The sequence below is a fragment of the Athene noctua genome, chromosome 31 (genome assembly GCF_965140245.1).
Source record: "Athene noctua chromosome 31, bAthNoc1.hap1.1, whole genome shotgun sequence".
Classification (NCBI taxonomy): Eukaryota; Metazoa; Chordata; class Aves; order Strigiformes; family Strigidae; genus Athene; species Athene noctua.
Window position 1 is genome coordinate 443,731 of NC_134067.1, and position 12,628 is coordinate 456,358.

The 12,628-nt window shown below is 65.8% G+C and overlaps 1 protein-coding gene across 3 annotated transcripts; it reads right to left on the minus strand.

Annotated features, from left to right (window-relative positions):
* Positions 1–1,251: 1,251 nt before the first annotated feature.
* CYTH2 (cytohesin 2) lies at positions 1,252–12,628 on the minus strand. Of its 3 annotated transcripts, XM_074930026.1 has the most exons (13): positions 12,517–12,628; positions 11,788–11,935; positions 9,379–9,445; positions 9,158–9,276; positions 8,251–8,331; positions 7,009–7,121; positions 6,097–6,245; positions 4,736–4,847; positions 3,805–3,807; positions 3,426–3,502; positions 2,640–2,711; positions 2,220–2,374; positions 1,252–1,430 (listed from the first exon to the last, which is right to left on the minus strand). In XM_074930026.1, exons 1-13 carry the CDS (start codon positions 12,533–12,535, stop codon positions 1,343–1,345), a joined length of 1,203 nt encoding a protein of 400 aa, XP_074786127.1. In that variant the 5' UTR covers positions 12,536–12,628; the 3' UTR covers positions 1,252–1,342. The 3 variants fall into 3 exon arrangements, with proteins under 3 accessions (XP_074786127.1, XP_074786125.1, XP_074786126.1); XM_074930024.1 differs by lacking the exon at positions 3,805–3,807; XM_074930025.1 differs by lacking the exon at positions 3,805–3,807 and having other exon boundaries at positions 2,220–2,341; positions 3,426–3,504; positions 4,735–4,847.

Consider the following 12,628-nt stretch of genomic DNA (forward strand, 5'->3'; position numbering starts at 1 on the left):
GGCTCTCGCCTGGCACATGCATGTACGTGGCTCATACACGCCTCTTGCATGTGTGCACGTGCCTCACACACGTGTGCCTTGCACACAGCTCATCTCGCACACGCGTGGTTCATACATGCTTCATACATGCGTGTGTGTGCCTTGCACATGGCTCTCGCTTGGCACATATGTTTATGTGGCTCACACGCCTCTTACATGCCTCACATGTGTGCACAGCTCATACACGCTTTGCACACGTGTGTGCAACTTGCACAAGGCTCCTGCCCAGCACATGCGTGTGCATGGCTCATACATGCCTCACACATGCATGCACATGCCTCATACACGCTTTACACACGTGCACGCACCTCACACATGGCTGTCACCTGGCACACGCGTGTGGCTCATCCACACCTCGCACACACGTGTGCGCACCTTGCACAAGGCTCTTGCCCAGCACACGCGTGTGTGTGGCTCATACACACCTCGCACACACATGCACATGCCTCGTACACGCTTTACACACGTGCGTGCACCTCGCACACAGCTGTCCACCCGGCACACACGTGCACACCCCGTATACACCTTGCACACACGCGCGTGGGCCTCACACGTCGCTCGCACACGCGTCGCACACATCGCACGCGCGTCGCACACGCCTCTTACACGCCTCACACGCCCCGTCACGCCTCGCACACGCGTCGCACCCGCCACCCTCCTGCTTCTGCCCAGCAGAAGCCCCACTCACACGCGTGTGCCCCCCCTCGCACACGTGGGGGGGTCCGTGCTCGCGCACACGCGTGTGGGGGCGGGGCCACGTGTCCGTCCAGCGCAAGGAAAGGGGGGGGCGGGGGGGGGGCCCCCCCCGTTCCAGGGGATCCCTCAAGGGGTGGGGGGGGGGGGGTGTTTGGGGCCCTAGGGGGGGTCTAAGGGTGACCCCAAAATCCATGGGGGGGGTCCCTAAAATCCAGGGGGGGCTCTTTAAGATGAGGGGGGGTTCCCCCCCCCCCAAAAAAAAAAAAAAAGGGGGGGGTCTCACATTTTGGGGGGGGGTCCCCTGCTGGTCCTGGGTCATATTGGGGGTCCCCTTTATCGTCAATGGGGGGGGGGGGGGAGCCCCCACAGTCTGGGGGGGCCCCTTGTGGGCGGGGGGGGGGCAGGGGGGCTCCCCTTGAGTCCTTGGGTGCCGGGGGGGCCCTCATAGCCTTGGGGGGGGTGTGGGGGGGTCCCGTGTGATCCACAGAGGGTCCCTTGTGGTTTGGGGGGGGCCCCTTGTGTTGATTTTTTTTTTTTTTTTTGGGGGGGGCCCCCCCAGAAGGTCTGGGGGGGTCCCTCGCGGTCCTGGGGGGGTCCCGGCCCCCCCTCAGGGCTGCTCCTGTTTTTTTTTGATGGAGATGCGTTTCTTGCGGGCGGCCAACATCTCGTAGAAGGGGTCGACGCTGACGGCAGCCCTGGGGGGCGGAAAAAATTTTGGGGGACCCCTGGCAGTTTGGGGGGGGCCCCCGGCCCCCCCCTTTTGCCCCTGGGCCCCCCCTCCACCCCCCCAATGTCCTAGTTTCCCCCCCACCCCCCAAAAACGGGCCATAAAGTGATTTGAGTGTGTCCCACCCCCCCGCCCTGGGGAGCCCCCCCAAAAAATTGGAGGGGGGGGGGTTGGGGGTCCCCAGGGGGATTTTGGGGGGCCCCAGGGGGGCGGGGTTTGAAGTGGCTCCACCCCCTGCCCCCCTCCCCCAATATCTGGGTGTCCCCCCCCCCCCGGGTGGGTGATCAAGTGATTCAAGTGCATGCAACACCCTGGGGGGGTCCTTGAGGCCCCCCCAGGGGGGATTTTGGGGTCCCGGGGGGGGGGGTGCGGGTCCCGAGAGGATTTAGGGGGGCCCCGTGGGCGGGGCTTAGCGTGGCCCCACCCCCTCATTTCCCTCCCAGATACTCCGCAGCCCCTCGGCGCATCCTCACCCCGTGGGAAACCCTCGGTGGGTGATGGGGGGGGTTTGAGACTCCCCCAGGAGGATTTTGGGGTTCCCGGGGGGGTTGCGGGTCCCCAAAAGATTTGGGGGGCCCCGTGGGCGGGGCTTAGCGTGGCCCCACCCCCTCATTTCCCCCCAGACACTCCGCAGCCCCTCGGCGCATCCTCACCCCGTGGGAAGCCCTCGGTGGGTGATGGGGTTGGGGGGGGGGGTTAGTGTTGAGCCCCCCCGGGTGATTTTGGGGTCCCGGGGGGGTTTTTTTGGGGTGCTCACTGGATGGATTTGATCCACTCGTCCTTCTGGTCGCGGGTGGGGGCCGAGATGCGGTAGACGACGTGGTTCCCCTCCACCACCCGCCCGTCGGCCTCGGTCTTGCAGGCCTTGATCAGCTGCCCCTTGTTGTTGGGGATGTAGAGCTCGAAGCAGTGCTGGGGGGGCCGGGGGGGCAAAATAACACATTTGGGGGGGCCCAGGGGGGTTTTTGGGGGGGTCACGGCAGGAGATTGGGGAAGCACAAGGACACAGGGGGGGGGGAATAGGGAGGAACAGGGGACCCCCTTGGTAAGGGGAGGCAGAGGGAGCTGGAGGTGGGGGGGGGTGGGGGTCACAGCTTCCCCCCTCGGCCCCCCCTCAAATTTTGGGGGGGTTAGGGATAAAGGGAAATAGGGGGGAGGGGGGCACGGGGGGGCTCACCGGCTTGCGGGGGTCCTCCACCTCGCGGATGCTCAGGTTCTCCAGGGGGATGATGCCCCGAGGCTCCTTATCCTGGGGGAGTTGGGAGGGGGGGGGAAATAGGGGTCGGGGGGGCACCTGGGGGTCGTGGGGGGGCCCCTGGGGGCGTCCAAGAGGCTTGGGGGGACCCCAGGGGGGTCCTCTAGGGGCTTACGGGGGGGGGGGGGGGGGGGGGGGGGGATGTCCCAGGTGGAGTCCAAAGGGGTCAGGGTGGCCCCAGGGGATCTGGAAAGGGGGGGGGGGGGGGGGGTGTGTCACAGGGGCTCAGGGGGGGCCCTGGGGGCTTGGGGGGGGCCCTGAAGGGGTCCAAGGGGTGTCCCTGGGGTTTGGGGGGGTCCCTGGGTGGGTTCAGGGGGCTTGGGGGGGGTCCCCAGAGGTCAGGGGGGACCCTGAAGGGGTCCAAGGGGTGTCCCTGGGGTCTGGGGGGGTCCCTGGGGGGGTCCCCAGAGGTCAGGGGGTGTCCCAAGGGTCTACGGGGGGGGTCACTCTCTGTCCAAGGCGGTCAGAGGGGGGCCCCTATGGTTACGGGAGGGGGCGCAGCCAGGGGGACCCCAGCAGGGTTGGGGGGGGGGGGGACAGACAGCCTGGGGGGGGCCCAGAAAGAACCAGGGGGTTTTGGGGGGGGATGTATGTCACCCTGGGGGGTTCAGGGGGGTCCCAGAGGGTTTGGGGGGGGGGCAGAATGTCCCAGGGGGGTGTTGGGGGGGGTCCTTGGGTTTTTTTTGGGGGGGGGGGGGGGTGTCTCACCGTGGTGTATTCGAAGTAGTAGAGGCAGTTGTCGGTGAGGATGAACCAACGTCGCTTCCACGTCTTCACCCGCCCGCCTGGGGGGGGACAGGGGGGGCTCAGGGGGGCTGGGGGGGGTTGGGGGGGCTGGGGGGGTCCCCGAGGAGCCACGTGGACTCGGGGGGGGGCAGGGCGCTCCAAGGAGAAGGAGGGGGGGGGGTGAATTGGGGGAGGTGGATGGATTGGGGGGGGGGCAGAGAAATTGGGGGGGGCACAAGCCCCAGGGCATCTTGGGGGGCCCCAAAGCATGCTGGGATTGGGGGAGGTGGGTTTTTTTTTTTGGGGGGGGGGGGTGTCCCCCGGGTGCTGCCCCGTCCCCACTCCCCACCCCAGTACGTACCTCCTGGGGGGGCCGGGCCGGGCGTCGGCAGCGAGGGGGGGGGTAGGGGGGGGCCGGAGATTGGGGGGGGGGGGGGGACACGGGGAGGGACAGACGGGGACAGACAGACGGAGGAAGAGAGAGAGAGGAAATGTCAGTCACGTCCACATGGGAACCGCCCCCCCCCGAACCCCTGGGGGAACTGGGGGGCACTGGGAGGGACTGGGAGGCAGTGGAAGGGACTGGGAGGGAACTGGGGGGGTCACTGGGAGGCAGTGGGAGGGCAGCAGGAGGGCCTGGGAGGGAACTGGGGGACACTGGGAGGGACTGGGAGGGAACTGGGGGACACTGGGAGGGACTGGGAGGGAACTGGGGGACACTGGGAGGGACTGGGAGGGAACTGGGAGGGACTGGGGAGGGAACTGGGGGACACTGGGAGGGACTGGGAGGGTATGTGAAAAGTGCAGTGGGACACTGGGAGGCACTGGGAAGGTCCAGAAGAGAACTGGCAAGCACTGGGGAGGCATCTGAAGGGGCACTGGATGGGTGTGAGCAGGACTGGGAGGTGATGGGAAGATCCAAAGGAATACTGGGAAAGACTGGGAGGTACTGGGGGCACTGGGAGAGTCCAAGGGAACATTGGGAAGTACAGGGGGGCACTGGGAAGCACTCAGGGGGATACTGGGAGGGACTGAGCAGGCCTGGGAGCGACTGGGGGCACTGGGAGGACACTGGGAAGAACTGGGCAGGTCTGGGAGACACCCGGGGGATACTGGGAGGCACTGGGGGGCACTGGGGGTGACAGCAATAGAGCAGCGGGGACCCAGGGCGGCCGCAGAGGGGACAGAGAGAGAACAGAGAGGACCGGGGGGGCGGGGCCGGAGGGAGGGGGCGTGGCCGGAGGGAGGGGGCGTGGCCGCGGTGGGCGGGGCCGGGGAGGGGCGTGGCTCACCCAGCTTGAGCAGCCAGCCCTCGCGGTCGGGGTTGAAGAACGTGTGGGTCAGGTCGTTGCCGTCGTCCTCGGGGATCTTGAAGGGCTCGCTGCGGATGCTCTCATACAGGTTCTGGGGCGCCCGGGGCGGGGTCAGACGCAGGCCACACCCACACGCGCCCCTGCCAAGGCCCTGGCCCCACCCACAGCCCCACAAGATACGCCCACATCCCCTGGTCCTTGCCCACAATGTCACAAGCCCCGCCCACAGCCTGTGGCCCTGCCTACAGCACAAGCCCTGCCCACAGCCCCACAAGCCCCGCCCACAGCCCCTGGTCCCTGCCCACAATGTCACAAGCCCCTCCCACAGCCTGTGGCCCTGCCCACAGCGCCACAAGCCCCGCCCACAGTCGCCAAGCACTGCCCAGAGACGCAAGCCCCGCCTATAAATACACAATCCCCTCCCACAGAGGCAAAAGCCCGGCCCACAGCGCCACAAGCCCCGCCCACAGAGCCCAAAGCCCGGCCCACAGAGCCCAAAGCCCCGCCCACAGCCGCCGAGCACTGCCCAGAGACACAAGCCCCGCCCATATAGATGCAAGCCCCTCCCACAGCCACTGAACACAGTCTAGAGCCACAAGCCCCACCCACAGTCCCTGGCCCCACCCTAGAGCCACAAGCCCCGCCTCTCTGCCAGCCCCAGCCCCTCATCCTTCCCTCCCCCTTCAAGCCCCACCCCATCAGGCCACACCTACCACACACCATAGGCCACGCCCACAAGCCACACCCCCAACCATCCCTGACTCCTCCACACCCCCCAGCTCCTCTCTTGCCCCTTCAAGCCCCGCCCTCAGCCCCACCCTCTCAAGCCACACCCCCACCACACCCTTCTAGGCCACGCCCCCACAAGCCACACCCCCAACATCTCTCTTACCACCCCTGACTCCACAACCCCCCCAGCTCCTCCCTTGCCCCTTCAAGCCCCACCCTCGGCCCTACCCCCTCAAGCCACACCCCCCCCACACCCTTCTAGGCCACGCCCCCACAAGCCACGCCCCCAGCATCACTCTTACCACCCCTGACTCCTCCAAGCCACCCCCCCAGCTCCTCCCTTGCCTTCAAGCCCCACCCTCGGCCCCACTCCCTCAAGCCCCACCCCCACCCCACCCTTCTAGGCCACACCCCCTACAAGCCACGCCCCCAGCATCACTCTTACCACCCCTGACTCCTCCAAGCCACACCCCCCCCCCCCCCCCCAAGCTCCTCCCTGCCCCTCTCCTCCCTCCAAGCCCCATCACTGGCCTCACCCTCTGGCCCCTCCCTCTCCGGCTCCACCCCCGGCCCCTCCCCCTCAGGCCCCGCCCCCCCGGGGCCCCGCCCACCCGCAGCAGCTCCTCGGGCAGGTCGCCGCCGTCGTTGATGCCGCGGTTCATGGCCACGAAGCGCTCGGCCGAGGGCTTGTCCCGCACGTTGGGGTTGTGCAGGCTGGTGTTGAGCATGATGACGGCGAAGGAGAGCACGTAGCACGTGTCTGGGGGCACGGGGGGTCACGGGGGGACCCCCAAAACCTGGCACGGGGGGGCGCGGGGGGACCCCAAGAGACAGGGAGGGTGTTGGGGGGGGGGGGGGGGGCGGAGGGCAGCATCCAAGTGGCCCAAGGCGGGGGACAAGGGGATGGGTGGGGTGTATGGGGGGACACCAGGGAATAAGGGGGTGTGAGGGGACCCCCAAAATCTGGGGGGGGGGGGGGCATGGGGGGGCTCCCGCAAGAGAGAGGGAGGGCATGGGGAGGGGTAAAGGGGGGTTCCTAGTGATTTGGGGGGTGCAGGGGGACCCCAATAACATGGGGGGGGGGGGAAGGGGGGGACCCAAACAGCACGGGGGGGGGGGAACAGGGGGGACCCAAGTGATTTGGGGGGTGCAGGGGGACCCCAACAACGTGGGGGGGGGCACAGGGGGGACCCAGATTATTTGAGGGGTGACAGGGGACCCCAACAACCAGCAGGGAACAAGGAGGACCCAGATGACTGACTTGGGGGGGCACAGGGGGACCCCAACAATCTGGGGGGGGCACAGGGGGGACCCAGGCGATTTGGGGGGGGGGTGACAGGGGAACCCCAACAGCCTGGGGGGGGGGGGGGGGGGGGCACAGGAAAGACCCAAGTGACTGACTTGGGGGGTACAGGGGGACTCCAAAAACCTGATGGGGGGGGGGCACAGGGGGGACCCAGGTGATTTGGGGGTGTCAGGGCGTGGCCGGGGGGGCGGAGCTGGGGGCGGAGCCTCCTCCCTACCCGTGCACTGGAAGACGCCGGGGTTGCAGAGGCAGTAGCGCTGGGCGAAGGCCTCCATCATGCGGTCGATCTTCTGCGCCTCCCCCGGCAGGCGGAAACTCCACAGGAACTGCCTGGGATCGGGGGGGGGTGTTGGGGGGAACCCCAAAACCTCCAGCGCACCCCTAAACCCCCTGCCCAGGGGGGGCCCCCCTGAAATCTTCACGGGCCCCCCATAGACTGAGGGGACTCCCAAATCCTCCTCAGGACGCCCAAATCCTACGGCAGATCCCTCAGGTTGGCCCCGGGAGCCCCAAAATTGCACCTGGGAACCCCAAAATTGCACCCGGGACCCCAAAATCATCCAGCAGATCCCTCAAGTCCTTCCTGGGAACCCCAAAATTGCACCTGGGACCCCAAAATTGCACCTGGGACCCCAAAATCCTCCAGCAGATCCCTCAAGTTTTCCCTGGGAACTCCAAAATTGCACCTGGGACCCCAAAATAGCACCGGGGACCCCAAAATCCTCCAGCAGATCCCTCAAGTTTTCCCTGGGAACCCCAAAATTGCACCTGGGACCCCAAAATCATCCAGGAGATTCCTCAAGTTTTCCCTGGGAACCCCAAAATTGCACCTGGGACCCCAAAATCCTCCAGCAGATCCCTCAAGTTCTCCCTGGGAACCCCAAAATTGTACCTGGGACCCCAAAATTGCACCTGGGACCCCAAAATCCTCCAGCAGATCCCTCAAACCCTCCCTGGACCCCTCAAATCTTCCCTGGGACTCCCAAATCCTTTCTGGGAGCCCCAAAATCTTTCAGAGCTCCCAAATCCTCCCCAGAACCCCCAAAACCTTCACGAGATCTCCCAGAGCCCCAATTTTTCCCCCCCCCACAACATCCCCACCCCTCCTTGGGCCCCTAAATGACCCCCCCAAAGTCCCCAAGGCCCCTCAGAACAGCCTCTAAAGACCACCCTGCCCCCCCCAAAACAGCCCCCCCGTGGCCTCAAAATGGGTCCCCAACCCCCCAAATTCTCTTCCAGGACCCCAGGTTGACCCCAAAGACCACCCAGGCGCCCCCCCTGCCCCCAAATGGTTTCCCAGCCTCCCAAACAGCCCCCCCCAGGACCTCAAAATGGCTTCCAAAGGGCTCCCAGCCCCCTAAATTCCCCCCCAGAACCTCAGGGTGGCTCCCAAACACCCCGCCAGCCCCCCAAGTGACCCCCCCAGCCCCCCAAGTGACCCCCCCAGCCCCTGACTCACCTCAGTGCCTGCACCAGGTTGAGGTCGGTGAACTCATGGAGGTCCACGAAGGCGTGGAGCACCCCGATATTGAACTCCTCCCTGGGGGGGGGCGCAGGTGGAGGTGTGTATGGAGCTGAGCTGTCAATAAGCACCAGGCCCCACCCACCCGCAGGCTCCACCCACTCAAGACCCACCCACCACACTGCCAATCATCACCCAGACCCTCCCCAGGTTCCTGGGGGGGGGTGTGTGTGTGTGGTCTTTGGGGAAGCTCCACCCCTTTCTGGAAGCCACACCCCCACACTGTCAATCACCCAGACCCTCCCCAGATTCCTGGAGAGGTGTGGCCCTGTGGAAAGCTCCACCCCTTTGTGAAAGCCACGCCCCCATGCTGTCAATCACACAGACCCTCCCCACACTCAACCCATAGGGTTGGTGCTACTTAATGAGGGGGTGTGCCCCTTGGGAAGCCCCACCCCCTTTCAGGAAGTCCCACCCAGCCCACTGTCAATCACCCAGACCCTCCTGAGGGGGTGTGTGGCCCCTTAGGAAGCTCCACCCCTTTCTGGAAGCCACACCCCCACGCTGTCAATCACACAGACCCTCCCCAGGCTTAACCCATAAGGTTGGTCCTAATTAATCTGGGGGTGTGGCCCTTGGGAAGCCCCACCCAACTGTCAATCACCCAGACCCTCCCCAGGCTCCTGAAGGGGTGTGTGTGGCCCCTCAGGAAGCTCCACCCCTTTCTGGAAGCCACACCCCCACACTGTCAATCACCCATATCCTCCCCAGGCTCAAGCCCTGGGGCTGGTCCCATCTCCTGGGGAGGGGGGGTGTGGATGGGTGTGGCCCTTGGGGAAGCTCCACCCTCCCAGGTAGCCCCGCCCCCTCCCCATAAGCCCCGCCCCTTCCCCGGTAGCCCCACCTCTCGCCCAGGTAGTCGCCGATGGCCGTTTTGTTGAGCCCCTCGCCCTTGTAGAGGAAGCGGGCGATGTCCTCGGCCGTGTGCCGCAGCAGCTCGTTCTCCACCAGGAACTGGATCCCCTGAACCCCAAAACCATCAGGGAAGGTATTGGGGGACCCCCCCTCTTCCCTTAGGCCCCCTCCCCAAAACAGGGGGGACCCAGGCGTGCGGGAGCCCCTCACCTTTTTGGGGTCCATGTTGAATTTCTTGCGGCCCATCCCCATCTTTCGGTTCCTCTGGAGGGTTTTGCTGAAGTGAAGGGGGTGGGGGACCCTGAAATTTTGGGGGCCCCCCAAAATACCGCCCCCCCAGAAGCAGATGGTAGGTCTAGGAGAGAATTCTGGGGGTCCCCTGGACCTTAAAGGCGACTAAGATGACCCAAAGCCCTTGGGGAGGGAGAGGGGTTGTTGGGGGCCCTGGGGTGGATTTTGGGGGGTCACTGGGGGGTTGTTGGGGACCCTGGGGTGGATTTTGGGGGGTCGTTAGGGTGTTTGCACCCACCCCATGCACCAGTGGGGGGGATACTGGGATCTCAGGGTCAGGTTTTGGGGGGTTCCCTATGCCTGGGGAGGTACATCCTAGAGGGTGAAGGGGGGTCTCTGTATACAGGGGACCCCAGGGCAGGGGTTTGGGGGTCCTGGGGTGGCGGGGGCCGGGGTTGAAGGTTTTTTGGGGGACCTGGGGGGGAGTCTGGGGCCTCAGAAAGGGTATCTGAGGGTTCAGGGGGATATTTGGGGGGTCCAGGGGTATACTTGTGCGCATCAAGGGGCTATTTGGGGGGTCTCGAGGGGTATTTTGGGGTGCCAGGGGGTATTTAGGGGCCCTGGGAAGGTTTCTGTGGTCTCAGGGGGCTATTTGGGGGTGTCAGGGGCTATCTGGGGGGACCTGAAAAGGTATTTGGGGGTCCTGGAAGGGTTCTGAGGGCTCCGATGGGTTTTGGGGGTCCCAGAGAGATACCTGGGAGCCTCAGGGGGATATTTGAGGGCCCAGGGGGGGTATTTGAGGGCCAGGAAAGGTTTTGGGGGTCCTAGAGAGGTATTTGGGGGTGCCAGGAGAGTATTTGGGAGCTCTAAGGGAGTAATTGGGGGTGCTGGGGGGTACTTTAAGCCTCAGAGGGATATTTGGGGGTATCAGGGGGTACCTTGGAGCCTCAGGGGGGTATTTGGGGGTACCAGGGGGTACCTGAGAGCTTCAGGGGGGTATTTGGGGGTACCAGGGGGTACCTTGCAGCTTCAGGGGGGTATTTGGGGGTACCAGGGGGTACCTTGCAGCTTCAGGGGGGTATTTGGGGGTGCCGGGGGGTACCTTAGAGCTTCAGGGGGGTATTTGGGGGTGCCGGGGGGTACCTTAGACCTTCAGGGGGGTATTTGGGGGTGCCGGGGGGTACCTTAGACCTTCAGGGGGGTATTTGGGGGTGCCGGGGGGTACCTTAGACCTTCAGGGGGGTATTTGGGGGTATCAGGGGGTACCTGAGAGCTTCAGGGGGGTATTTGGGGGTGCCGGGGGGTACCTTGCAGCTTCAGGGGGGTATTTGGGGGTGCCGGGGGGTACCTTAGAGCTTCAGGGGGGTATTTGGGGGTGCCGGGGGGTACCTTAGAGCTTCAGGGGGGTATTTGGGGGTGCCGGGGGGTACCTTGCAGCTTCAGGGGGGTATTTGGGGGTGCCGGGGGGTACCTTAGAGCTTCAGGGGGGTATTTGGGGGTGCCGGGGGGTACCTTAGAGCTTCAGGGGGGTATTTGGGGGTGCCGGGGGGTACCTTAGAGCTTCAGGGGGGTATTTGGGGGTGCCGGGGGGTACCTTGCAGCTTCAGGGGGGTATTTGGGGGTGCCGGGGGGTACCTTAGAGCTTCAGGGGGGTATTTGGGGGTGCCGGGGGGTACCTTGCAGCTTCAGGGGGGTATTTGGGGGTGCCGGGGGGTACCCTGCAGCTTCAGGGGGGTATTTGGGGGTGCCGGGGGGTACCTTAGACCTTCAGGGGGGTATTTGGGGGTGCCGGGGGGTACCTTAGACCTTCAGGGGGGTATTTGGGGGTGCCGGGGGGTACCTTAGAGCTTCAGGGGGGTATTTGGGGGTGCCGGGGGGTACCTTGCAGCTTCAGGGGGGTATTTGGGGGTGCCGGGGGGTACCTTGCAGCTTCAGGGGGGTATTTGGGGGTGCCGGGGGGTACCCTGCAGCTTCAGGGGGGTATTTGGGGGTGCCGGGGGGTACCTTAGACCTTCAGGGGGGTATTTGGGGGTGCCGGGGGGTACCTTAGACCTTCAGGGGGGTATTTGGGGGTGCCGGGGGGTACCTTAGAGCTTCAGGGGGGTATTTGGGGGTGCCGGGGGGTACCTTGCAGCTTCAGGGGGGTATTTGGGGGTGCCGGGGGGTACCTTGCAGCTTCAGGGGGGTATTTGGGGGTGCCAGGGGGTACCTTAGAGCTTCAGGGGGGTATTTGGGGGTGCTGAGGGGCTATTTGGGGGTCCTGGAGGGTACTGTGAATTTTCGGGGGTGCTGGGGGCTACTCTGAGCCTCAGGGGGAGCATTTGGTGGTGCTGGGGGGTACCTTGGATCCCCAGGGGGGTATTTGGGGGGGGATGTTTTGGGGGGTACCTGCCCTCGTTGGCCTCCAGCCCCTCGACCTCGCTCATGGCCTCGCTCAGCTCCTCCCGCAGGCGCTGGATCTCCCCCAGCAGCTCCTGCTTCCGCCGCCGGATGCTCTCCAGCTCCAGCCGCTCCTCCGCCGTCAGGTCGGGGGGCACTGGGGGGGCCCCCCCAAACCAGCTCAGAGCCCCGCCCACCGCCTCTAGCCCCGCCCCTCCTCCCCAGAGTGCCCGCCCCATCCCGCCCCCTGCCCGCCAACACCCCTCTGCCCCAGCCATGAGCCCTAACCCCGCCCCCTTGGCTTTAACCACGCCTCTTTTTAGTTAAACCACGCCCCAACCTTCCACAAAGCCCCGCCCCTCCCCCAAGCCAGCAGCCTCCGAGGCCCCGCCCACTGCATCTAGCCACGCCCACACACAGCTTTTCACACGGGGCAAGCCAGCAAGGGGGCGTGTCCTGGCCGAAAGGGGGCGTGGTTTGGCCGAAAGGGGGCGTGGGCTGCCCGGTTCCATTCACGCCCCCCCCCTCCCGCTTCCATTGAATGTTTTGTCCCGCTGCACCCCCCCCACCCCCCGGAGGGGGGAGTGGCCAAGCCTTGTCACGTGATTCTCCCCCCCCGAGTACCGCTGCGGCTTCGTCACGTGACCCCAGGCCGCCCCTCCCCCTCGGAATTGGCCCCACGCGGCCGCCGTAGCCCCCCCCGGGTTGGGGGTTAATGGCGGCGCCCTCCGGACCTACCATAGACTCCGTCCTCCATGGCGGCCGGAGCGGCCGGTGGCGCCGGGCCCGGGGCTGCTCCCTCCGCTCCTCTCGGCTCCTCCACCCTCCGCCGCGGCGGCGCCCGCCCCGC

Bases quoted from the DNA above. Each gene is read 5' to 3' on its own strand.
- CYTH2 (XM_074930026.1), bottom strand. The intron at 9,277-9,378 runs GTGAGGGGCTCC...TTTGGGGTTCAG, and splicing joins TCAACATGGACCCCAAAAAG to GGGATCCAGTTCCTGGTGGA. The intron at 6,246-7,008 runs GTAGGGAGGAGG...CCGTGCCCCCAG, and splicing joins CGGCGTCTTCCAGTGCACGG to ACACGTGCTACGTGCTCTCC.